General features: G+C 57.6%; 1 protein-coding gene across 1 annotated transcript in view; it reads right to left on the reverse strand.

The window, feature by feature from the left end:
* Window positions 1-1,322: 1,322 nt before the first annotated feature.
* The window catches only part of RAI1 (retinoic acid induced 1), a 52,089-nt gene continuing 26,929 nt past the window's right edge, over window positions 1,323-26,482 (reverse strand). The window contains exons 3-6 of the mRNA XM_083872385.1: window positions 3,350-8,966; window positions 2,082-2,175; window positions 1,751-1,800; window positions 1,323-1,405 (exon numbers count right to left, since the gene is read on the reverse strand). Of these exons, the coding sequence (XP_083728511.1) occupies window positions 1,391-1,405; window positions 1,751-1,800; window positions 2,082-2,175; window positions 3,350-8,950 (5,760 nt within the window). The 5' untranslated portion in view covers window positions 8,951-8,966 and the 3' untranslated portion in view covers window positions 1,323-1,390. The remainder of the gene's footprint in view (window positions 1,406-1,750; window positions 1,801-2,081; window positions 2,176-3,349; window positions 8,967-26,482) is intronic.

Genomic DNA, 26,482 nt, shown 5'->3' on the forward strand with positions numbered 1-26,482 from the left:
TATTATTTTTTATTATTTCTCCCTTTTAAAAAATTTTTTTCTCACCTCCTTTTTTTTTGTTTTTCACTCCTGTGTCCGAGGCAGCTGCTGAAACAACAGACATTGTGTGGCCAGCAAACCTTGGGGTGGGTGGGATGGAGGGGACACAAGAGGTGTTGGGGACATGGGGCACTGGCTCTGCGGGGGACATGGATGGGACCAGCAGTGTGCCCCCCTTTGCAGAATGCTGCAGAGGGTGGGGGCAGCCAGTGGCTGTTTTTAGGATGAGATTTGGGGTTGGTTCACCCTGGGCTAGTTGCTACCTGTGTCAGGATGTGGGTGACACAAAGATGGGCTGTGAAGCCTGGGGACATGGGCAGGGGTCTCCTAAGTGTTGGGGAGTCTCCTAGCTCCACTGAGGTCTCCAGGAAGCAAAAGCCAAGAGAGCTGAGCAAACCCAGGGCAATGAGGGGTGAGCCAGGCCCATGTGGAGAGGAGGAAGCAAATGCCTCCTCCTCTTCCAGTTCAGCACGGAGAGCTGTGGGGTTCAGCACAAGCAGAAGGAGCAAAGTCCCCACAAGAGGAGCCACAGAAAGGGTGCTGGTGAGGCCAAGCCCAGGCAGGAGGGTGGGGTTTGGGTCCTGGACCGCAGGACCAGGTGCCCCCAGCCCAGCAGTGCCAGCGCCACATGGAGTGTGGTGGGTGCAATGAGTCGGGGTTTGGGGGCTGGGAGCGGGGCTGGGGCAGCCCAGTGGCTGCCCACCAGCCTGGCCAAGCACCCCAAGCCCCCCAGCACCCTGGGTGTGGGTGGGAACAAACAGGAAATGGAAGAACAAAACGGAAAAAGCAGAGTGGTGTTTCAAACAGCAGGCCGTTGTTTGCCCTTTTTTTTTTTTTTTTTCCTCTCATTTTTCTCCCTTTTTTTTTTTTTTGGTCTTTTTTTTTTTTTTTTTTTTTTTTTTTTTTTGGTCTTTTTTTTTTTTTTTTTTTTTTTTAATCCTCTTCTTCGTTGAACTATATACAGACACCATGAGGTTTGCTGAAGGCAACATCTCAGATCAGATCAGTGTGATATTGAGAGCCGGGACCCACGGAGGGTCCGGAGGCTCCACAGTAAGACAACATCGCCGGGACCCCCCCTTGTACATGGACACCCCCCGCCCCCCTGTGCAGCCATCGCGGGTGGGGGATCCCGATCCGTCCCCCGCGTGTCCAGAGCGTGTTTTACCGGGACCCGGCGGGAGGGAAAGCCCGGCGCTGGCTCCGCCCGCCCGGAGCGGGCTCGGGGGGTCCCCGGCGCGCTCACGGGCAGCGGGGCGTCCTCGGTACGGCCCGGCCCGGCCCCGCTCTGCTCCAGGCGCTGCCTCCTCTGCCGGTCTCTCGCTGGCGGCGGGGCGGGTGCCCGCGGGCGCTACACCGGCTGCCTCTGCGGGGAGAAGGGAGGTGTTATCCCGGGGATCCCGTTGAAAGCAGAGGGGTGGCCCTGGGTCGTCCTCATTGGCCCCCACCGCCAATAACCGGGCATCCACCCGGGACGGAGCGCTTTGAGAAGGAGTTCAACCATCATTCACCACCTTGTCTTGAGGCGTAAGACCCCTCAGACACAACAGCACCCCGTCGCTGCCCCACCTGACACCCCCAGGGATGTGATGCCCACACAGAGCTGAGCATCCAGGATGGGTGTCCCCAGGAATCTGGGGTCTGAAGGCAGGTCCTCCTGCCACAGGGAGCTGCAGAGCATTGAGGAGTGCACAGGGGGCTCCGAGCTTACCTTATGTTTGGGACATCTCAGAGAGAAGCTCTCTTCAGTTAATAAGCAACCTGTGAGGAGAGGACAAGGATGTGTCACCCTGCACTGTGGGGCAGCTTCCCCCGAGTGGGAGGAATCTCCTGGTCCACAGCCACCCACCAGCCACAGCATTTGTGTGAAGGGCTTAGATGAGGCCAGACAAGCTTGTGGCACCTGCCAGTGCTACCGGCACAGTGGGCATCACCACTCTGGCAAGCAACAAGCCCACCCCTAACCCTGGAGCAAGAGATCCCACATTCAGCTGGGTCAGAGAGGCCAGGACCCTGTGCCCCATCTCCGTGGCCAGTCTCACCTGTGTCGATGGCACACGCGTAGTGGTAGGTGTGGGGACATCCCTTCTGGCAGCAGCCCACGGTGGCTCCCGCTTGCTGGCAGCTCGAGCACTTCTGTACACACACCCCAGAATTGGGAGCAGGGAAGGAGAGATGTGGAGAGACAGAGAGACCCTGTCAAAGCCCAGCACAGAAGAAGAGAACCACAACAGTACCAGCAGCGAGGGCAATGCAGGTGTCCCTGATCCTCTCCAGCCCCTCCTCACCTCTCCTAGGCAACATCCTTCCTCCCGTGCCAGTGCACTGTGAACCACACCATGTCTGCCACTTGGATGTCTGCAGCCATGCACAAGCTGCCATACCACTGCCCTGGACGACACCAAGTGCACAGCCATACTCCATGGGGCAGGAAGTGAAGGGATACGACCTGGGTAGTGCCCAGCCCTCCTCATCCCCAGCAGGTGCTGCAGGGATGGGAGCACCTGGCTCTGTGGTGAGGGCAGCAGCCTCCAGACAGCCAGGAAATGAGCCCACAGGCTTGGCAATACAGCCAGCCCCCAAACCTGACACTGGGGGTCTTGCTGGAAACCCCCTGCACAGCCTCTGATGGGAGGCTGTCCCCTTCCTCTCCCCAGCACTAAAAATCCATGTCACAGAATCCCAGAATGGTGTGGAAGGGACCTGAAAAACCCCATCTAATTCCAGCCCTCTCCCATCAACAAGAATACTTTCCACTAGACCAAGTTGCTCCAAACCCCCATCCAGCCTTCAACACTTCCAGGAATGAGCCAGCCACAATTTCTCATCCCCTTCAGCAACCTCCTATTTTGCTCACACGATGTGGCCTTGCTCCAATCAGTGTGGGAGAGGAGCAGGGCAGTGTCACCCCTTCCCTTCAGTTCCCCTTCCCCTGCTGCCCATCACGGTGGCATCAGCCTCTGTTGTGCCCATTTTCCTCTCCCACCCTGCAGCAACTGTCCTGCTCTGAGCCACCCCATGCAACACACAACTGGGCCAGGGGATGTGACAATCCCAGGGGGCCCTTCCTAATACATAAAACCAGAGGTTATTTCTGTGCCTAAAAGGGAGAGAGTTCAGGTGCTATCAGAGATGCAGCAGCACAAATCTTCCAGGGACCCAGCGGGGCTCATGGTGCCGAGCACCTGCCCTGCTCTCCCAGGCCAGACCTATTGATTTCCATCCCGACCGGAGGCGTAGACACGGGAATGACGTTGGCTGTAGGAGGCCAGCGGGACATGCCGCCTCGGGCGTGCGGCCGAGCTCTTACCAGGTCGGCAGCCGCCTTGACAGCCTCCTGCAGCCCATAGAGCTTCCCCGCCACCAGGAAAACCCCAGCGGTCCATACGGCACAGGCCTCGTGCAGCCAGTGCTCCTGCGTGTCGCCCGCCGGCTCCTGCGGCGGGGACTCGGCCTTGTGACATTCGTGCCGCCGGGGCTTTTCGGCCGCCTCCTCGCCCTCTGTCCTCTCGTCACAGCAGTAGCAGCTCTGCAGCCGACGGAACATTCCCCGCGGGCTGGAGCGCAGCGAGCTCTGCTTGGCGGCCTCGGCGGCCCCCTCAGGCCGCGCCGCCTTCCCGCCGCCGCCACAGGCGCCCTCAGTCCCGCGGGGCGCCCGCTCGGCCGCGGCGGGCACGGCGGAGTCCTCGCCCGGCCCCTCCGCCCGCGCCTTCTCCTTCAGCCGGGATTTCTTCTTGGGCAGGCAGTCCTCGGGGTAGTAGGGCCCGCAGAGGTCCCCCAGGTCCTTGTAGTTGGCGGGGTTGCGGCAGAGGCAGCAGACCAGGCAGGCAGCGCTCAGCGCCTTCGACACCACCGGCCCCATGTGCATGGTGGAGGAGGCGGGCAGGGCCGCCCGCGGCCGCGGCGCCGGCCCGGCCGGTCCCCGCTGCAGCCGCGCCTCGTCGCCGGGCGAGTTGACGATGGTGCAGGTGGTGGTGAACTCTCCGCGCCTCTCCACTCGGACGTAGGGAGCGAAGGGCGGGGCGCGGCTGTCCGCCCGCAGCCGCTTGCAGGAGATGTACTTGAGGCGGATCTCGGGCTCGGCGGGGTGCAGCAGCGGGGCCTGCTGGGGCTGCCGCCGCCGCTTCCCGCGGCTCTTGCACCGCGCCGGCACCGCCTTGGCCTTGCCGTGGCCCAGACGCTTCCGCTGCCGCTTGGAGTAGCCGTTGTAGTTGGAGTGGTTGGCCCGCGGCTTCGGCCCCCGCGCCGGCCCGGCGGCGGAGCGTCCCTCAGGGGGGCCATCGCTGCTCCCCGCCTCCTTCTCCTCAGTCTTTGGTTTCTTCTCCCGAGGCGCCTCCTCCGCACCGCTCGGGCCGCCTACACGCTCCCGGGGCAGTGGCGGTGGTATTGCAGGGCTGAGGGGAGCCTTGGCCATGCCCAGCGCTGCTGCTTTGCCCTTACGGTTCCTCTTCTTGGGCAGGAGTCCCAGGTTCTTGGCCACCATGTTGGGGCTGGACTGAGTCCCCGGCGTTGACCCACAAGCCTCCCCCTGGCAGCCGTCATGGGGCAGCTTCTTCCCACCGCCCGGCTTCCCCTTCGGTGCTCGGCCATTGGGGTTCCGGCAGAGCGGCTCAGCCACCGGCACTGCGGGCACCTTCTGTGCTGCCGCCAGCTTGGGCAGCCGCGCATCGCCCACTGCCACGGCCACCCCACTGTGCTTCACCACCCGCTCCCGCTCTGCCCCCGCCGGGCTCAGGGAGGAGCCGTAGGCAGCCACTGTGGCTGCCACGGCTGTGGCTGCTGGTTTGCAGGTGAACTTCTTCAGGTTGGGTGAGGTGATCTTCTGGACAATGGCCTCCAGCTTGAGGCCGCGGCCCTTGCGAGGAGGCAGCACTTTGGTCTTGGTGGCCTCCTGGAAGGCCGCGCGGGAGGTGATCTTGATGCAGACATCAGGGGCCTCCTTTGGCAGGGGGGGCTTCAGGATGGCTTCCCCAGAGCTCTTGGGGGGCAGCTTGGCTTTCACCTTCTTGGCCACTGGCATCTTTTTGAAGAGGCTGGGGGGACCCTCTGGCTTCTCTTCCTTCACGCCACTGCTGTTGCTCCGCAGGACCAGGTTCCTCTTCTTGGTGGGGATGGGGGAGATGAAGGTGGACTTCCTCTTCAGTGAGTGCAGCGGCCGCTCTGACATCTTGCCCCCCATGCCCGGCCCTGCTTTGGGCAGCTTCATCCGGGCACCCACCTTGCCCTCCTTGTGGGGGCTTCCTGGAGCTGGCAGCTTGAAGGCAGGTGGGAGGTGGTTGTTGGAGATGAGCTTTTTGGGCGTCTTGCAGTTCTTCAGCCGGACATCAGCTGCCCGCTTGCCCCTCTGCCTCTTGGTGTAGAAAACCTCCTGTGTCTTCGTCCGGGAGCGCAGGATCATCGACCGCTGGTCCCTCTCCCCGGCCTCCACCGCGTCTCCCTCCAGTGCTGTCGGCCCTGCCACCTCCTCTGCTGCCACCAATCCAGGCACCAGGAGGGTGGCATCAGTGGTGTTTTGGACCACCCTGGGGGCTGGCCGGCTGTTGCGCTTCCTGGTTTTGAAAGCCACCCGCTGCTTCACGCCACAGCCGGGCTTCTTCCCCAGCTTCTCCTGGTGCGCGGGGGCCTTCAGTCCCTCCAGCGGGGCAGGGGCACGGGGCTCGGCCAGGGCAGTGAAGGAGCGGGTGCACATGCGTGCTGGCAGACCCTCAGATGGAAACCGAGGTGTTTGGCTCTGGGTGCTCTTGCTCGGTACCTCTGTCTGTCCATCTGGCCCCAGGCAGGCACCGGCCATGCTGCTGGCAGCTGACAGCTCATCGAATGAACTCAGCACGGTGCTGCTGGGGCCATCCCCCTCCGGCAGCCGGCAGTGGACCCTCTTGTTGCGGAGGCTCTTGCCCCGTGAGACAGGTTCCATCTTCCCCAGCACATTTTCCGGTGTGAGTTGTTTCACCGTGACCGATGAGGTGGATTCAGCATCGGCTGCCTCCAGGTGGGACGTCTCTCCTCCGCCATTCTCCTCCTCAGGCTGGATGTGCGGCAGGGAGGATTTGAACCAGCTCTTCACCTTGGTCTCTGTGCCCACAGCAGGGCCCAGCAGGATGACAGACTGGCCAGAGAGGCGTGGGGTGGCACCTGAGCTCTCCTTCTCCACTGTGCTGACAGTCTCCTCAGCAGACACAGGCACCTCGCTGGAAGACAGCACGGCTGGCATCTCTGGGGGCTTGGATGGTGAAGCATCATATGTCACTGACTTCTGCTCCGAGCCAGCCAGCTCACAGAGTGAGGAGTACTCCTCTGCCTCCAGGTCTGACTCCTTCAGATCTGGTGAGGAGATGATGGGGATCTCACTAAAGTCCCCAGCTGAGCAGCAGTGCCGGGTGTCCTGCAGCCACCTCTCGCTATCTGCCTTTGTTGCTTCATCGTAGGTCAGTGTCTCCTCCTCCTCCTCCATCACCTGCTGGCCAAAGTCCTGGACTGGCTCACTCTTGGCTGGCTGCTCTCCATCGCACAGGTCCAAGCCGCAGGCGTTTTTTTTCTCCTTGCAAGAGCTCACCAATTTGCTGGGGAACAAGCCCTTGGGGAGGTCGGTGGCTTGGAGATCCTTCCACCGCAGGCAGGCCTCACCCAGGCTCTCCTCCGGCCACTCAAAATGCTCCATGGCATTCTCAGACGCCACCGAATTGGGGGTGGTGTTTGAGTAGCAGCTGTAGCCGGTGGCTCCCGCACTTGATGTCGCTGCTGGGATGCTGGGCTTGGAGTTGAAGGCCAGTGGGGCAGTGTCCTTCAGCACATCCTTGCTTTCAGTGGCTGTGAACTCCACCTGGGGACCCTCGTACACCTCCTCGCTAAAGTCCTTCCCCGTGCTGGCCCCTGAAGCTTTGTCCAGCTTGAGAGGCTCGGTGAGTGTGCTGGAGTCACCCTGGCTGGGCCAGGCACTCTTCACCATGGAGTCCAGGCTGGGCCGGTGGTTCTCCAGCTGGAAGGGGGACTTGGTGGTCTCCTTGCCCAGCATGGGCAAGTTGGCCCAGGCTTTGTCTGCCTTCTCGCTGATGGCATCCTGCAGGACAATGATCTCAGAAGCTAGCTCCTCCTGGGACAGGGTGCTGAGGAGCAGTCGGGGGCAGTCCCGTTCACTGCTCACATACTTGGTGAAGGTCTCCAGGGGCAGGGTGGCATGGATACTCTGGAAGGAGTCATCTGATTTGGTGGACATGTCATCTGGGGAGGTCACAGAGCAGGTGGACACTGACTCAGGCTTTGCCTTGGAGTTGCTGTTGACGCGGGCAGGGCTGCGGTTCTGGTTGCAGTACAGGAAACTCCTCTCCAGCTGGTCCTCAGACCCACTGAGATAGTCAGTGTCCTGTGTCTCAGCGTGGACAGACTGGGGAGTGCTCAGAGGGTCGGACAGGGGGGTCCCCACCTGCTCTGCCGAGTAGGTGCTGCTCTCAGGACTGCAGTGCTGCCCCTTGAGCTGCTCGGTGGTCCTCACTGGGGTCTTGATGCCTTTTTTCTGGGGCACAGCTGTTTTGGAGAGCAGCAGCTGCTGGACAGTGTTGGAGATGTTCTCCACCTGGGAGGTGAGTGCCGTCAGGCTCTGCAGGCTCAGGTCTGACAGCAGGTTTTCAGGCAGCTTCTCCTTCTGCAAGTTTTTGCAGTTCCCGGATTGAGTGTCGGGGCTTGTCCCGTCAGTGGGAGAAGGGTTCAGCAGTGGCATGAAATGGCTGTGGTCAGCAATGCCGGCCGGGAAAGCACCAGCATTCAGAGGCTGCTGGCTGTATTGGAAGTTCTCCAGGTTGGGCATCAGAGGGGAGGGAGTGGAGCTGTAGGATGGGGACCTGCCGACGGAGCGAGCCGGCGAGTGGCTGGCGCTGGGGCTGAAGGTCTGGTAGTATTGCTCCGGCGTCCGGACGGGCGGCGCATCGCCCTGGCAGTAGGTCTGGCCTGGCTGGTTGTAATGTTGGTACTTGGCCAGGTTTTGGTAGTGGAGGGTCTCTGAGGCATGATGCCGCCCCTGCATGGGCTGCGGGGGCTGCGGGGGCTGTGGTGGTGGTGGCGGCTGCGGGGGCTGTGGTGGTGGCTGCGGGGGCTGCTCGTAGCCAATGCGGTTGGGCTGGTAGCCGTGCATGTTGGGCATGCGGGGGCCAGGGGCCAGGCTGGCAGTGCTGCCCAGGGGCCGCTCCAGTGGCGGCTGCCCCGAGGGCGCCGTGCAGCTCTTGTAGGAGTGGGCCGGCTGGCTGCCCCCAGGCACTGAGGAGTAGGTGGAGGAGGCAGGGAACGACTGGGAGTGCTGCCCAAAGTGAGGGCTCTGTGAGAAGGGCATGGGTGAGGAGACATCGTTGGGCAGTTTCTGCCGCTGCAGCTTGGGGTAGGGGAGTGCGGGCGGCTGCTGCTGCTGCTGCTGCTGCTGTTGCTGCTGCTGCTGCTGCTGCTGTTGCTGCTGCTGGAAGTGAGTCCGGAAGGGCAGCGAGGTGGCTGCTGGCTCATGGTATGGCCTCCCGCCCGCCAGCGTCACTGTCTTCTTCATCAGGTTGTCCTCATACTTGGCCACACCGCCAGGCAATGCCTGTGGCTGGCCACCCCACGCCTGCAGGCTCTCATCCCCGGAATACCGGGCTGGATAAGGGCTGTTCTCCTGCACGGTGTAATTGGAAAAGGCCGGCCTGCCCTGCAGCTGCTGCCCCGCTAATTGCTTGTTTCCCCGGTGGTATTTCTCCACGGCGCTGTTCTCATAGCCCGCGTAAGGCAGCTGCTGCTGACTGTAGTACTCCTTCGCCACCAGCCTCTGCCGCTCGCAGTTCGGCCCTGCCTGACTTTGATGCCTGTAATTCTCCAGGCGTGATGTATCTTGTGAAGTCGGCTGGTAGCTCTGCTGGTTGCCATGGAAACCACACCTTTCTCGAAAGGACTGCATGGTGCGGACTCGTTATCTGCGAAGAGAGAGAGGCGAGAATTCAAATGAAGCGTCGCCACCATGGTGGGCTGGGGACCAAGAGGGCCAGGGTCACCTGCACCATGGGGACACCATTGCCTCGCCTCACCTCAGGTGCTGGGCATTGCCCCACTAGGTATCATCTCCCAGCCGCCCTGGAACACAGCACGTGATGCTACATCACCTCACGTTGCCCTGCATTGTCTGGCATCACCCCATGGTGCATTGAAATGCCTGCATGGCCTTGCATTGCTCTCCAAAACCTCACCTCGTGTTTCACCTCCCTGCACCTTGTTGCCTTGCATCACCCCAAATTGCATTGCCCTGATTTGCCCTGCATTGCATCGCCTCATGCTACCTACCCTTGTTTCATGTTGCCTTGCATTTCATCACCCTGATTTGCATCGCCCTGCATCACGATGCTTTGCCTCATCCTGCATCGCATCACTTTCCATTTTGACTCCCTGCATTTTGTTGCCTTGCATTGCATCGCCCTGAACTGCATTGCCCTGCATCGCCTCCTCCTGCCTCACCTCACCTCACCTCACCCTGCAACACAACATGTTGCATTTCATCTCCCTGCATTGTGCTGCCCTGCATGGCATTGGTGTGCATTGCCCTGCATCTCATTGCCCTGCATAGCATCCCATTGCCCTGCATCCCATCCCTGTGCACTGCACCGCCCCGGATGGCAGCAGCTTGCTGTGTGTCACCTCGCATCACTCTGCATCGTGCCATGTCATCATGCCCTGCATCACACTGCCTGCTCTGCATCCCCTCCTTGCAGTGTCCTGCATCCTCCTCTATCCCATCTCCCCGCATCGCAGCACTATCTCCCCGCATCGCAGCACTGTGCCCATGGGCAGGAAGATGCTGGGGTCTGGTTGCCTCCTCCCTGCCTGCAATGGGCTCAGCCACCCTCCTGCCCCTGCTGCTGAAGCTGCCCGTTCCTCCTGCCCACCCCTCCCTGCTCGGTCATCTGGTGCAGTGACCCCCCCCCCAAACACCATGTCAGGGTCCCTCTGCTTTGTGTTTCACACATCCACCACCCCTCACATCCGCAAATCACTCCCGCCCTTCTCACACGCCTCCCCAGGGATGCCGGGATCCTGCGAGCGCCTCTGCACACCCTTCTTATCGCCATTCTTTTTAATTATTGGGCTAATTACTGGAAGCAGCAGCGCGGAGGGCCACAACCGCAGGCTCTGCTGCAAAAAAAGTAATTTCAACTTGCTGGCTCTGCCTGTCTCTGCCGGCTGCTGCCTCCCGCAGCCCCCCCGGCCCCAGCGATCCCCCTGCCCCGGCGCGATGCCATCTGGAAGCTGTCTGCTCCCGCCAGCAGCCGTCATTACTGAGCACCTCACCACCGTCGTCATTAAAGCTCCCCATTTCCTCACCACGCTTGCTCTGGGGGCAGGGACACACCTGGGGCACTGGTTTGATCTCTTAAGGCAGACAAGTGGCTTGTGGGGGCTAATGAGGGGCTTGGTGGCAGGGGGATGCATCCTGCCTGTCCCCAGTGCCAGTGAGTTGAAGGTACTGGGGTGGACACAAGCCTGGTTTGGACGTGGATTGAGATTTGTCAGCCTATGTTAGGGCAGCCCTAAGGGTCTGTGTAGCTGTCCAGGGACATCCCCAGTGCTGCTCCTTTGGCAGTGACACAGTAGTGACACCAGTGCTGTCCCCTCAGCTTCCATCAAGGCAGAAAGTATAACAAGAGGAGGGGACTGGGTGCTGGCAGTGTCTGTCTGAGCCCATCCCAGCTCCTGGCACACTTCTCTGTGATGCCAGGCAGCCTTGAACCAGGACATGGATTGGTGTGTGTCCCCACATGTCTCTCTATCACCCTCATGCCACTGGCACACCATGCCAAACAGCACATGGTCCGTTTGCTGGCAGTTCTGTCACATAAACCACATTGCTGGTTTGACAGGTCCCAGCTCAGCCATTTTCCTTGCAGCACCCACCAGTATCACTTCAGCACCTTTTTGGGTTCTACACATACACACACAGCGCTTTATTTAGTTATATTTCCACAAACACCAGCTGCTCAGGCATGCACCCATCACACAGTGTCCTCGGGCACCACTGGAGCCAGGCTCAGTGCCACCCACACCAGCCCAGCACCCCATACCTCCCTGTTCCCCATCCCTTTTTGGGATGTTTTCCATGTCACTGCCATATATTGCAGTTGAATCTTGCAGGCTCTGTGAGCAACTGGATGCAGGTAAAGCCTAAATTCCAAGGAAAAGATGGGTCAAAAAAATCTGGAAAGCTGGCACAAAAGCCCCTATGACAGCATGTTGTCCTGTGCCAGCCCTGTGCCAGTGCTGCTGGAACAAAGGCAGGAAAATCAAAGCCAGCCTGTGGGGCAGCCCTCGGCTGTGGTGGGAGAATTAATGGGAGCAAAGGGCCCTTCAAGTTGTGTGGGAGTGGGTTTGAAAAATGAAATCAGCTTGAGAAGACCCTGGGCTGAAGCTTTAGGGGGAATTTTTCTCCCCTTTCTCCTTTATTATTAATTATAGTGATTAATTAATTATTGTTATTAATTAATTATTGTTAACTTTCCAAACAGCTGGGACAATGTTGGGATGAGCAAAAGCACACGGTGCGAGGGGATGGATCAGTCACCGCCACGCAGAGGTGGGGATGCACAGAGGGAACGTGTTCCAGCTGAAATCCCAGAGCCACGGTCCCATGTCCCCGTGGGCCAGCTGGGCACCAAGCTGTCCATGAGAGGGGACACACTTATCACCAGCAGCACCGGGACCCAGAGGCCAGCTCTGCTCTGGGATCTGCCACAGTGTTGCCGGGGAAGGGCCGTGCCAGATGTTGTGCCTGATGTAGGCTGCTTCCGAGCAAACGCTTTAATGGCATCAAATCAAGCTGTCGACAGCAGGGAGGTTATGGCCTTCCCCCGGAGAGGGAGGTGGCTGTGGCTGGTCCCAGGGGCCCTGCCCACTCACTGTCCCTTCCAGGTCACTGCCGGACATGCTCTCCTGACCCTGAAGAAGTTTCCAGCCGCTGCTTCTGAGATGGGAATTGATACAGGGGTGTCAGTGCATGGTAGCAGCTGGACACCTGCTCTTGGCAAAGCTGTGCTGTGGTCAGGGCTCATGGCGTGGGTCCCTGAGAAGGGAGAGGGCAAGGACTTGGGGCCACCATGGTGACCAGCAATGGCACGACCCTGTCCCTGGAACACAAGGAGCAGCACTCACTGCTGGCTACAGCCACCACAGAGCATCCACCCCCTTGGTCCCCAAGGGAGCGCAGATAGCCCAGCACAGCCCCTGTGTCACTCATGGGGGACACACAAGGACCTGATGCACCTCCCCGTGCCAGGGCATGACCCGGGGCCGTGATGGTGCACGGGGCCATGCTGCAGGTGCAGGGGGCTGCCATGGTGCTGGGGGCTGATGCAGGCACGGGGCTGATGCCGGGGCACTAAGTGGCACTGCCAGGCCAGCACACACAATGGCCCGCAGCCTGCCTGCTGCTCGGGAGGATTTGTGCTGCGTGGCTGCATTCCGTGTTATTTTCCTTCCCCCACTCCTCCTTCCTTCCTCCTTCCCTACCTTCTCCCCTCTCCTCCCCCTTCCTCTTGCCTGGCAGGGACATGGCATGGCCGGATCCGGAGCCCTCTGAAGGCAGGGACCCTCGGTAAGCACCCAAGACCCCCAATGCCTCAGCCCCAGGGCGCAAAGGGCGTCCCCCGTTTCCCTGCACGCTGGCCTTGCTTCCCAGCTGCTGCTCATCCCGCGGGGCTTGATCCAGCCCTGCTGCTCCTCCGGCTGCTCCCTCGCCTTCGCTGCTGTACCGTCAACAAGGACTCAGCGACTAAAAATAGCAGCGTACTCTCGCAGGGGGGTGCTCCGCCATCAGAGCAGCGCTGGCACCGCGGACACCCCGTTCCCCACCCCAAACCCCTGGCGCAAACCCCCTCCCAACCCTCGTCCCACACCCAGGGGTGCAGCCCCATACGGTGAGGTGGTATCGGAGCTGGGAACGAAGGGATTGGACCCCCCTGGATCCCCCGGCAGCTCTCAGGGAGGGGAATAAGCGCCTATCGAGTAGCGTCAGCCCCGGATTTGTTTAATTGTGAGCTGGTGGAGTTTAAAGAAACCCTTTCTGGCTGGCTGCCACACCGCAAAGTGCTCCGGAGAATTTGATTATTAAGGAAGGAGAGAAAAGGGGAGGCTGCGGGGGGAGAGCCGGGGTGTGTGGGACAGACCAGGAAAGGGCATCCAGCCTCAGGAGCTGGGAATGAGAGGAACTGGGGGGATGGAATAAAAACAGACCCCCCCCCCCCCCTCCAGCAGTGCAGAGGGACCTGTGGGGCTCACCCGGGGGTAGGGGCAAACCCTCCACGCAGTTGTGGAGCTGCTGTTTTTCCTTGCACCCCAGAGACACCCCCCTGCCAACGCACCTCCGCTTCAGTGCCCCCTTCTGTGAACCCCTTTAATGCCCCCTCTTCCCAGTGCACCCCCTCAATGCACCCCTTTACTGCACGGTCCCTCAATAAACCCCTTTAACGCACCCCAATAACGATCCCTCTCCCCAGTGAACCCCTTTAATACACCCTCTCTGCAATGCACCCCTTCAATGCACTCTCATTAGTGCACCCTTGCCCCAATGCAGCCCAATAATGTGCTCTCCCCGCAGTGAACCCCTTTAATACACCTCCCCAATCCCTCCCATCGCCACCAGCATCTCCCACCACGCCAGTGCTCCGTCCCAGTGCAGGGACTGGGGGGGTTATGGTACCCCAGGGCAGCCCACAGCCCCCCGCGCCCCCCCAGCCCCGCGTCCCGCCCCATTTCGGCGCTCAGCCGACCGGAGCAGCTGTTCCCTGCACACTTCACTTGCCCGCAGATGATGATAAATGGAGCTGGGGCTGCGCCGCCCATTGCGGGGGGGTGGGCGGATGTGGGTAAGAAGGAGGAGGAGGAGGAAGGATGGGGTCCCCATCTCCTGCAGCCCCCCCAGATCACGCTGCTCCTCCCATCCAGCTGCTGGGGAATTCCCTGGGCAGGTCCCCCCCCTGCCCAAACAGCCCTCCCGGGGGTTGGAACCTGCCCAGGGAATTCCCATCGCAATGGGATGCATCCCCAGATCAGTGTCCCATTTAGGGGCCACAGTCCTTCCCTGCTGCCCCCCCTCCCAGCTCTGCTCCTCCCCAGTGAGGAATTTTCCTTGGGAAAAAAAATCCACCGCCTGCGAACCGCACTCATGACTCAACGTTTCTGCTGGCCCCGGTTCCTCTGTCGCTTGCCAGGGGAAGCCCGTGGCCGCCCCAACCTCATCCCCTCACATGGAAATCCGGCTCAGCCGCCAGCTCCAGTCTCTCTCCCCTTGGTTTTTCCTCCTTTATTTAGCAAGGGGAGGTTTGGGTCCTTGATGTCAGGAATGGGAGGTTTGCAGAGGGGTTGGGCTGGGGAGGATTGATGGGAGGTTCTGGGAGTCAGAGCAAGTTGGTGGGGTTTTTTTCTTGCTGGTGAAAAATGTCAGTTGGTAAGGCAGGATTTGAAAAGGAAGGGGGGAAAAAGCGGGGAATAAGAGGAAGAAAAGGGGAAAAAAAGAAAAAGGGGTGTGGGAAAGGAAAAATAAGAAAAGGAAAATAAAAAAGGAAAAAAAAGAAAAACAGAGAAATAGAAACAGAAAAGGAGAAAGAAAAAAGAGAAAAAGACAAGAAAAGAAAACACAAAAAGGAAAAAAGAAGGAGGAAAAAAAAAAAAAGGCTGGAGGCTCACAGCAAAACAGAAGCTCAGCCTGAGCCTTCCTGGGCAAATTCCCTCTCTGGAGGTGAACCGTGTTCCACTGCAGAGCAAAATTCATGGCCGGATGTACCATGGAATGAGGCTCCACATGATCCCGCTCCCAGCCAGCGGTTGGACATCGACCTTGGGGCTCTGAGGGGAGAGGAAAACCAACCCTGCAGGAGGCTGTAAACACAGCCGAGGTTAGGAGAGATCCAGCAATCCTGGTCTCCAAACCCAAATCCTGGTGCAGACGTGCCTGCGGCTGTCAGTACAATGGTGCCAGGGCACAACTGCAGCCGTGGGGTTGCCACCACCATGGTGACCTTCAGCCAACCCTCCAGCCTCACCCCTAGTGAGCAGCACGAGGCCAGTGTGAAGCAACAGCCTAGCCAGCTCTCTACATGCTCACGTTTTTCTTCTTTACTCATTTTCTGCCTGACAGGTTGGGATCCTTCTTCCTTCCTCCCTTCCTCCCTTCCTTCCTCCCTCCCTCCCCTCCTGCTCTCGGCCTGACTCACTTCAATTCCAGTAGCAATTAACCATTCCAATCATTATTGCGACCACTAATATTAACCCTCCCTTCTTCTCCCACATCCTGTTTGTCCCCTGCCTCAGTTTCCCCTTGAAGCAGGACAGAAGCTCCATCCCTGCAAGGAAAGGTGGGGAGCAGATGCCATGCCCTTGGCACCCTCCTCTGCCATGCTGATGCCCCAAGGGGTTCATGCTGCTTGCAATAAAAATAAAAGCAAATAAAAGCTCTCCCAAGTATGGGAGAGGGAATGGATCCTCATCCCAGTCCTGGATCCAGCCTGCATCTCGTGAGCTGGTTGTTTATGGATGTGGTTGGATGCATAAGGCTGCACTCCCTGGGGAATGTGACAGGGATGGCTTGTGGTGCCCTGGCACCTGCTGAGCCTTCAGCCCAGCAAACCCACACCAAACCTGGTGACAGGACAGGACCTGGCATCCGCCCAGCAGCTTGGAGTTGGAAAATCTACTGGGTTGGAACCAGGACCACACTCTAGCTGTGCCTCAGTTTCCCTACTGTAGAGTGGTCTGGCTTTGTGCTGGAGTCTAATGTTGATGCTGGGAAGTGCCAGCCCAGGAGCATGGGAATGGAGCAGGCTCGTGTCCCAGCTCCAGGATCCTGGACCTCCTCCCCAGTGGGTCTCTCCATCCCCAATGGAACTGGGGACCCCAAAGGATGACAGGTGGCTGTCACCCCCAGGACACTCCCAGCTCTTCTGAATGTGCCACTGGGTCCAGCCTGTCTGGCTTGCCCCTGGTCACAGACAGCTTTCCTACCAGGAAAACTTCCAGCAAATTCACTGCCACATCCAAAACTAGGCCTCAGCTGCTGTGGGGCAGCTGCTGACAGCAAAGGACAGACCCTGGCACCATCCCATGCCTTCTCCCCATCCCCAACTCTCTCTCCCTGTCCAGGAGGAGATGGGGCTTTGTCCCAGTGTCCCCACCACGTCAGGCACATGGGACATTTAAGCCTGTGTTTTAGACGAGTGCTATTCAATTATCACTGGTGATCCCACTGAGATCCCCAGTCCCTGTCTCACTGATACCCCCTCACCAGGATTCATGGTTACAAGGGGCATTACCCTGTCCCCCTTTTGACTTCCTGTGCCAACTCCTGCCTTCACTTTTGGGGCAGCCAATCTCACGATCCAGCAACCACCAGCTCCCCACTGCCATCACAGCCAAACCCCTCAGATATGGGCACCCCACAGATGCCACGTTTCAGCATCTGCCCACAGACAGGTCCACGCACCGGATCCAATCCCGGCTGTGCCGCTGCCGGGCTCTGCCCTGAGCCATCCCCTGCCAGCAGCAGACAGCTCGGTAATGAAGCGTAATGCTCCGACACTCCCCTGAGTGACAGTGGCCAGCACCGCCCGTGTCCCCGCGGCTCAGCACGGCCCCCTCTGCCTGCCAGGGAGGGGATGAGCATCCCCCTGCCACGAGCGGGGCTGGGGGCTGCAGAGTGGTCACCTGCTAGGGGATGCTGAGCTAGAATCCCCTGAGGGGAAAGGAAAAATAAGGATAAAATGGTGTTGAAAGAAATAAATCAAGTTAAAAAAAATTAGAAAAGAAGGTTGAAAATAATGAATTGAGGTTTGATGCTGTGTGGTAAATTATTTTGGTATTATATATTCCCCAGCTTCAAATCCTGAAGACAAATACTGGGGCAGGTGAAGTGGGAAGCAGATTTCCAAAGGCCTTCTCCTGGCTCCAGGTTATTGACTCTGTCAATCACAGTAGGCGCCGTCCCCACCTTTGGCACCCTGCAAAATCGGTTCCTTTTGTTCCTGCTGAAAAACTGGGGAGGGGGGAAGAGGAGGGGAGAGGAATTTGGGGCAGGGAACTTCCAAAAGAGATGATTAAGGAGTTAATCTGCCTGAAATAGATAAGGAGCTTAGAGCTGCTGGTATTTGACTGTCCAAGTTTGGATTCAGCGTTTCTTAAACACTGGCTGGAATGTACTTAGATATGACCAAAGTACATGTCCCCCCGAGGAATTACCAGGTTGCCAATTAGATTTGCTTCCCAGATTCACTCAAACCTTCACAAGCTTCTTCAGAGCAGGAAAATTGCTGCCTGTCCCTGGGGAGAGGCAGAGCAGCCGCTGCTGCCCGGCCCCGCAGCCAGCACAGCACGGCATGGCACGACACGAGATCCCAGTGGGCAGCCCCAGGATTTGCAGGAAGGTGGCACAGCCAGGATGATGGCAAGGCAGGGATGCCTGTGCCAGGGTATGGGGGTGCTGCTGGGGGATTTTGGGTGGTTTTGGGTGCTTGGGGTGGTGGTGTAAGCCTTGCCATGGTCATGGTGCCGGTGCACTGGTGGGGCTCTCACAAGAGCAGGCTCAGCATTCCATAGGGATGGAAGGGCCATGGCTCTCCTTACCTCCAACCAGGCTCACAGTGCTACCACACAGACAAATCCAACCTAAAACATCCCAGCTCAGCCTCTAGGCAGGGGACACAACACAGAACAGAGCCATGATGGCACATGGGCAAGGCAAGCAAACATGGAAATGTGAACAAACCCCAGTGGTGAACACCTGGCTCCTGGTCCCTGGGGGTACCTGGCACACCACAAACTCACCACTAGACAATGCTCAGAGCATGAGAAACCCTGCCCATGCCAGGGTGAGGATCACCACTCAGGGGCCACAACAACATCCAGCACCTGGACGAAAAACAAACACCAGAAAAACAAACACCAACCCCTGCAAAAACCCTTCCCTATCCATTTATTTTAACCACTCCATTCCCATCCTTGTTATTTATGGTGCTTCATAACATGATGGTGAAAATAATGAAGTTTGGGGGGGCTGCATGACCAACACAGAGGAAGGACCATAATGGGGGATCCCACCACTAGCTCCCTCATGCAGGCACCAAGTTCCTTTCCTATTCCAGGCTGTATTTACTAAATCTGAGCTCAGTTTCTGTGCTGGCATCCTAATCCCATTGAAAAGTGTTGGGAGTGGCAGCCAGTCTCACCAGGCCAATGTTGGCACTGTGACGGAAAGTTGCTGGAACATCAGCTTTGGATGCTGAGTCCTGGTAACAGTTGCTATGTGAAACATTCAGAGGTGGAATTTACTGTCACAGTTAATAATAGATGAAGGTTTTAGAATTTTTGATGCTTTACATTTTAAGCTGTTTGATTTATAATGTTTCAGAAATGGGTTGGGGGGAGGCAGGAGCTGAACAGCAGCACGAGGTAAACAAAGCAAATGGGGAGGTGGACAAAAGGCTCCATCCATCCATCCATCCATCCATCCATCCATCCATCCATCCATCCATCCATCCATCCATCCATCCATCCATCTCCCTGCCCATTCCAGAGATGCACTGATATCCCCCATGGCCAACAATGGGATGGGGTCTCCCCACCAACCACCAACACCAGTGAGCACCCCGGCAGAAAACCACGGCACGACTGGGACGGAACCCCTCAATTCCACATCACACTTCATTCTGGGTTGTTTTTTTTTTTGCCTGCATCTCTTCTCCATGTTTTCATTCTGGCGGGTTGCTGGGTTATTTACTTGCTGGCGCTCCGCTCTGCTCTCCTCTCTTGCAGGTGTATTTCAAGTAGCTCCGTAAATAGCAGCGTGCGGCGTGCCTGCGGCAGGGCGCGCGGGTCCTGCTGATTAGGAACATGCTGCCAGAAAAAACCCAAGGGTCTCACTTCCCTGCCAAGCTGTCACCCTGTCTCCACAAAGAGGTGCCAGTGTCCTGGCACATGGGGATGCTCCAGCTGGGTCCTGAGAGGCTGGTGTGTGCTTTGTCCACTCCTTCCTGGAAAGGAGCAGTGGGCACAGGTGCTGTGTGAAGAATCTCGGTGTCTCATGGTGTCCTTTGTGTCCTCAATGTCCTATTATGGGTACCAAAGCCCTGTGATGGCTTCAGCTCTGGCACATTCTTCCTGCTTCTTCCAAATGCTGGAGCATCCCAACGTTTCCAGTGGAGCATCCCAGTGCCTCAGATGTGTGGTCAGAAGGATTTAATCTCAGCTCAGTAGGGCTTCAGGTCATGACAGGAGGAACAGAGCAGGACTCCACACTTCCTCCACCAGTCCTGGGCAAGCAGTGACATCTTGACAAAACTGGGGGCAGCATGGAAGAGAGGGGGTTCCCCTCTACTTCCCCAAACACAGTGCAGAGAGGAGACACTTTGCAATGCTGTTGGGAGGATGTGGTGACTGGAGCCTCCAACACCTGAAGACATCCCAGCCCTAACCAGCTCCATGGCTCCTGCCAAAGCCCTGAGTGCACACAGGGGCTGCCATACTCCAGGAGGTGGCTGAGGTGCATCCCACACCATCAGCACTCTCCAGCCCCTCAGGAGCCCCTGTTTCCCCAGAACTGATGACTCCCAGGGGTCCCGGGGTGAGCTGCCCCATGATGTCTCAATCAGGGCTGTGCATCACCCCATTTACATACACACATCCCGGCTGGAGCCGAGTATAATTTCCTTATAAAGTGGCTTTGACACACGGGGTAGCTTGCCTTAATGAGGAGGGTAATTCCACAAAGATCCGTTACTAATGGGCTTGGGGCAGACAGGGCCCATGCATGCAGATTCCCACTGCCAAACCCAGCACCACACGAACCTGGATCTCCCCATGGATCTCCCCATCCCCACCAGAATTACACCCACAGCTGAGACAGTGCTGGCAACCTCTGGCTTGGTGGGATCTCACCCTGATCCCAGTAAGATCCTGTGCTTCTGCCAGCTGCCTCTGCCTTGCATCAAAACCTACTTGGAGGTCCAAAAAGGCAACTGTGAGGCACGTCTTGGCATGGAAACCACTCAACTCTTCCCAAAAAGCAGCTCCAGGGAGAGGGATCGAAGTCAGCACAGCACTGGAGTCTCCCAGTATACACGAGGTACCTGAAACACCAAATCATCCATCTCCCTTTCTGCACAGGCACCCACTCTAAGAAGGCACCAGCTCTGCCAGCAACCAGCCCATCATTACCAGAACTGCCTCATTAAAAAAACCCAAACATTAAAACCCGTGACTGCCCCAAAGAGCAAGTCCCTCCCTGCAGAGCCCCGACAAATTCAATGCACAGGTTCATCCCTGCCATTCCCCCCGGCCTCCCCCGGGGACCCCGGTTAGCGGCGGGTGCCTCGTTAACCCGGCGTTGTGCCGGCGATTGGCTGCGACTCGTTCGAGCTGCTCTGCCCCAGACACCTTCTCCTGCGACCAGAGGCGCGCTACGTCCCAGGGCACTGTCACAATATATTAAGACGCCGCGCTAAAAATAAGGAACGGCAAAAATAAGGAGGAAAATCGCGGTCCCCGCCTGCCCCTGCCGGCCTCGCACCGGCGGAGCTCCCGCTGCCACAGGCGAGCTGGGGAAGCGCGTCAGGAACGAGAGGATTTTGCTGGGTTTTATTAAAACGACGTGTTTTCCCCCTCCTCCGCCCCCATCTCCGGGCTCTCCAAGGAGCGAGCCCCGCGGTGACACACAGGACTTGGTGACAAATCATCCCGGGGGTGGGCGGTTTCTCTGCATGCTGGTGGTTCCGGGCATGGCCACAGCTGGCGAGAGGCCCTGCCCGTCCCTCCGGGGCTGGAGCAGATCCCTGCCCACTCCAGGCAGCCCAGGATGGGGCTCTGCCCCCCGATGGGGACACCACAGGAGCCACGGACGCTGCTCCGTGTTCCCAGCCACGGTGTGCCATCAAAGGACAGACGGGTTCCGGCCGTGTTAGACACAACAGCCAGGCTGGCTATCCCTGTGGCTATCCCCATTCCCAGAGCTCCCCAACATCTGCAAACCGCCCCCCCATTCTCCCCGCTCGCTCCTAGCCAGGCACACGAGTGCCGGTGAGGCACAGCCCACGGGATGGGAGCTGGGAGAATCCTCTACCCGGGAATGCATCTTGGAGTACCTGGGGAGAGGGCAAGGAGGCTCCTCCCGCTGCCTACACCCCGCGGGGTACCATCCTCCATGCCGGGTTCCTCGGGGCTGTCGGAGGCAGCGGCGGGGACACAGCCCCTGCTTGTCTCCGGGAGATGAAAGAGCAGCTCCGGGGCGCGGGGACGGCTCCGTGCCTCGAGCCCAAGGCGTGCGGCCGCCCCGCTGCCTCGGCTGCGGCTGGAACGAATGCGTGCACATACCTCTGCCCCGGCACGGGTGTTTGCTCTTCTCTTCCGCGGCTGTGATTGATTAAAGGATCAGGGACATCTGAGAATGGAGGCAGCAGCGGCAGCAGCAGAAGCAGCTCCCTTTGGACTTGGAGAGCTTCCTTGCCTGCTGCTTGCTGCTGCCGTTGCCTGTCAGGCAGCTTTTAATCAAGGTTTGCTTATATCTGCAAAGGCCTTTCCCAGAGGGATGAAGGGAGGAAAAGAGGGGGGGAGAGTATATTAACATGCCAGCCACCCTCCCTCTCCCTCTCCTTTGTTTATGGAGAGGGTCAGTGCTTGGAAACGGCTGGCGGGGACCGGGAAAGGCGCTTTGGGGGTGCTGGATTGTGGTGCAGCTCTTGGCATGTCTGGGTCTCATGGCATAGCCAGGGGTAGGGAGGGCATCATACTCAGCTGGAATGTGCTCAATAACAGCACCAGTGTGTGGAGGAAGCAGCACCTGAGGGCCAGGGCTTCGTGGCTTCCTCTGGGTGGCCCTGGATGCCTGGCATGTCCCCACAGACATGGCAGGGAGGGGACCAACCTGTATACCCCCAAATTGGGGTCTCAGGCCCAGAGAGACCAACACCAACCCTATGCTGAGACCAGCACTGTCCATACACCAAGACCACTCAGGCAGAGGGAGCCCAGGCCCCTCCATCCCACCCCTGGCCTCATGGCAGGTCAGGGTCTCCATCCTCACCCTACAGCTCACTGGGACTGCAGTCGGGACGGCCACATCACAACATCCCACATCTCCCTTCTGCAAGGAGAGCTCTGGCAGTGAAACCAGGGCTGAGAGGGACCGACACCAGCCCCACACCTACCCCAGGGCTGAGTTTTCCCCACGGCACTGGGATTTCAGCATTGCACAGGCTGGGAGCACCCTGGCATCACCCACCACAGCCACCACCAGAGCCGTGCACATCCGTACAAGCCATGTGGGAGGACAGGTGACCCCAAGCCCTGTGCCCCCTCATCAAGCACTGTCTCTGCCTCCACTGCCATTCCCGCACATCACTTTGGCTCTCCACGTTATCTTATTGCTCAGCTAATGACCTGCTAAAAGTATTATGTGAAAAACCGTGCTCTTAGCCAGACATTAGACTGGTTAGGACCAGCGGGTCATGCTTTATTGCTTTAATAACGGAGTTTATGAAAGGTCGTCTTATAACTGATAACATGCATAATTTTTGTAACTTAATTAATGTTGCTAATATACTGGAGTCTCCATCAGCTGCTGGTGCAACTGATGCACAGTTTGCATCCTGAGGAGGGCTGGGAAGAGTATCCCAGCTGTCTTTGCCAAACAGCACCCACAGTAGGAACACAGTTCAGATCCACACCAAAACCTCACCACGCCACTTCTCCACACTGGAGCATCCTGTTCAGAAGTGCTCCAGCAGAGACAGGGAGTGCTGTGAGTGGGCAGAGGGAAATGGGAACAGATCCAGTTCCCAACCCCACAAGCCTGAAGGGAAGGGATTTCTTTGCTTACACTCTGCCCAGCCCATGGAGAAGACAAGGCATATTTGGGACCTGCACTCAGGGAGAGTTTTACCTGTGGAAGAACCAAAAACCTCTGAGGGATTGGAGGTGCTTCAGCAATCCCATCCATCTCTGCCTGAAGTTACAACTGAGCAAAGCAGTTTTGCCTTGACGGGAATTGTGGCTGTGCCCCAGGAGGGTTCCCCTGGGAACCCTCAGACAGACCCTGCTCCTCTGGCGATGTTAAGGGCAGCCAGGCTGGCATGGGGCAGGATCCTGCTGGAACTGCTGCCTTTCTTCCCAGCGCTGTTTTTTAAGGATAACCTCCTTGACAACAATTTTTAACAGTATTTTTTGAGAATTTCTTTTAAGAACACCCTCCTGTGAGGCTGGTGAGACCCTGGCACATGTGCCCAGAGAAGCTGTGAATGCCCCATCCCTGGAAGTGTCCAAGGCTGGACAGGGCTTGGAGCAACCTGGTCTAGTGGAAGATGTCCCTGCCAATGGCAGGGGGTAGAAGTGGATGCTCTTTAAGTCTCTTCCAACTCAAACCATTCTATAATTTTGTGACAAGCACACATTTTTCTCATTAAAAAGGAAAAAAATACAAAAGCAAACAACTTCTCCCCACTATCCAAGTGCACACCTGGGGGGCTGAGCATCCACAGGGGAAGCTGGGAATCAGATGCATTTTCCAGGCAGAAAAAAACAAGCCCTTCCCTTGAAAAAAAAAAAAAAAAAAAAAAAAAAAGAAAAAAAAAAAAAAAATGTAAATAGGAGCCCAGGTGCATGCGGTGTGCGAGTCCCTGATATGCTGCCACCAGCAAATCTGGTGAGCTGTGAATCCACGGCACCGCGCATCCAACGCTGCAAATCTGAGCTGCTCCAGTCGCCTGCTTAGTTTTGCAAATTCTTTCCTGCTGGCTGAGAAAAGCCAATATGTCTGCTGCTCCCACTCCAGCGCAATAATTGTTCAGCGCTGGTTATCATCCTGCCAGAAAGGCACGAGCTACCGCTGGGGCACTCTGCTTGCTGTAAATGCAGCGAGATGATTTCCTAGCAAATGCAAGTTTTCCAAGGAAGTGGGTGGAATCTGCTTGTCTCTGATTAGACAGCTTGGGTTTTTGTTTTCCTGGTGCTTTAGAGAGAGAGAGAGAGAAAGAGAGAGAGAGAGAGAGAGGAAAAAAAAAAAAAAAAAGAAGGCATAAAATATGTGGCTTTGCATCCCCTCTGCCCTGAATCGCAGGCTCACATGCATCCAGGCGATGGTCCCCTTGGGACTTGCAGCTTTGCCCACACTCTGAGCAATGATCCCGTGGAATGAGGCTATGATCTTTCATCAATCATTGCCGAGCGCTTCTCCCTCCTGCGCCTGCTCCCCAGGCTGTGCCCGCTGTGAGTGTGCAGCCCCACAGCTCTGCTGCCCCTTCCTGCCTCCAAAAATCAAGGGGAGCAGGCTTAGCCCCCCAAGTGCCTGGGGGGTCAGGACTCTGCTTGGGGACAAGGGGCACAGGGCAACCCCTCTTTCACGTTCCCAGCTCTGCACAATCAAGGGATGCTGGGGTGAGATGCAGGATGATGGAGAGGCTTGTAGGACCAGAGGGTAAATCCCAAATTCTGATGCAGCAACCAGAATAACCAGGATGCTGCAAGGGAGGTGGGATCAGGACAAGCCCTGAGGCAGTGGAGAGACAGGTCTGCCTCCCCGCCCTTGCCAGGGGAGGAAAAATGACTTGAAATTAAGATTTCCTGATGTTTGGGGGCTTGGAGACCTTGACACCCCCTGCGTCCATCTGGCTCTTCCCCTCTTGTGGCAGCTCACTCCTGCGTTCCTGTCTATCCGTGAATACCAATTATGGTTTAGGAGAATGTATATCTGAGATGTGCAAATACAAAAGGCAGGAAATAAAAGTCATCTCTTACTGAAGAGGAGAGGTAACCATGACTACCTGGGACCTCATTTAAAACTGTGCCGGCCGCAGGCTAAAAGGCAATGCTTCCTATTGTTACACACGTTTAGGGAAAGCTTTGAAAACCCGTTTTCACCCCCAAAACCAGCTGGGAAGTAAGAATGAAAACGAGAATTGGAGGCGGGGGGTGAGGGGGGCAGGATACAGAAGATATTTATTGGTGTTTGTGGGCTGGTTTTGCATCCCACCTGCACGAAAACAGTCAGAGAGCTGAAACTTCAAATGAGCAACTCGGAAGGAGACGAAGCGCCAGCGGCTGCGGCATCGCAGCTCTGGCGCCACGTGGCAGCACAGGCAGAGCTGCAGCTCCAGTGCTCACAGGGGGTGATCCACCCCTGGAGGAAAGTGGGGTGTGAGTGAGCCTGTGAGGGCTGTCCATGCTGCAAACCCTGCCAGGATGTGCTCAGGGCCTGCTGGGAGCTGGGAGGAGATGGTGGCTCTCCATGCTGCCCCCAGCTGGCACCCCAGACATGCTTTGGCCACTGTCAGAGCCTGTGGTTGGTTGGATTTTGGGAGTGCCCTGAGCTTGCCGAGATGTCTAGCTGCTGTTTGCATGCCAGATCCTGCATACCCAGGATGGGGATAACCAAGAATTGCCAGCTGCCCAGCTGAACCTTTTCACCAGTCAGATCTGCAAGGCCGGCACAGAGCCAGGGAACACAGGCTTGTTGTCCTCACTCAGCAAAGACACTCCATTGCCCCAGTACATCTGTAACCACAACCTGTCTTAGCCACATCAAAGACCAGGAAAGCTGTCTGCCATCCACCAGCCTCGTCAGGACCTCACATTGCTCTCAAGCTCACAGTTACAAGGCCAGTGACCAGGCAATTAAACTGATTTTTTGTTCAAAGGCCGTCCCACCTGGCATACTCAGACAGCAGGAACCACCTCAAAACCAGATGCTGTTTTCTCAGGGATCTGTGCTGGGCACCAAGAGGCATCAGTGTGGATGCAGATAAATCTGGTGGTCACCTTCACCCCTGTCCTTCCTGGACACCTGCCACAAACTCCCACCAGCAAAGCTCTCCCCTGCCTGCTGCTGGCACAGCCGTGGCCCTGAGGCCCCCCAGCCACCACCCTGGGCCCACACCTGGGACCACACAACGGGGCTGCAGGCAGGAGCCCAAGCCAGGAATTATGGTCTGTACAAAAGACAATGACAGTGAATCTTGTTACTGGCTTTTCAGCAAACGTAATTCCTTTTTATTAGAAAATTAAAGGGTATGAAAAGCTTTCCAAGGCTGAAGAGCTGAAATGTGCTTTCATAAAATATGCGGCGTCTGATAAAACGGATTTGCTTGTCTGCCTGCCCCGGCCCCCTCCCCCTCCTGGCTATTATTCCTACTGGCAAAGTGATGGCTTTTTCCAAAACACTGATCCCAGTGTGGCCAGTGAAGGTTCCTGGGGACCACAGCTGCTCCCCAGCATCCCGGTCATCCCATCATGAGGCATCCCACAGCCTGCACCTGTTCGAGGTTGGGTTGGGGTTTTTATTTAAATAAAACTCTGAGGGGCAGTTTTTCCCCTCCAGGGTTGCAGGTGAAGGCTGACAACAACCCAAACCATCACCTCAAACAGAGCTGTAAGGATGCATCAGTTGCCAGCAGGAGAAGGTGAAGCCAGGCAATGG

Source organism: Zosterops lateralis (assembly GCF_965231275.1).
Source record: "Zosterops lateralis genome assembly, chromosome: 15".
NCBI lineage: Eukaryota > Metazoa > Chordata > Aves > Passeriformes > Zosteropidae > Zosterops > Zosterops lateralis.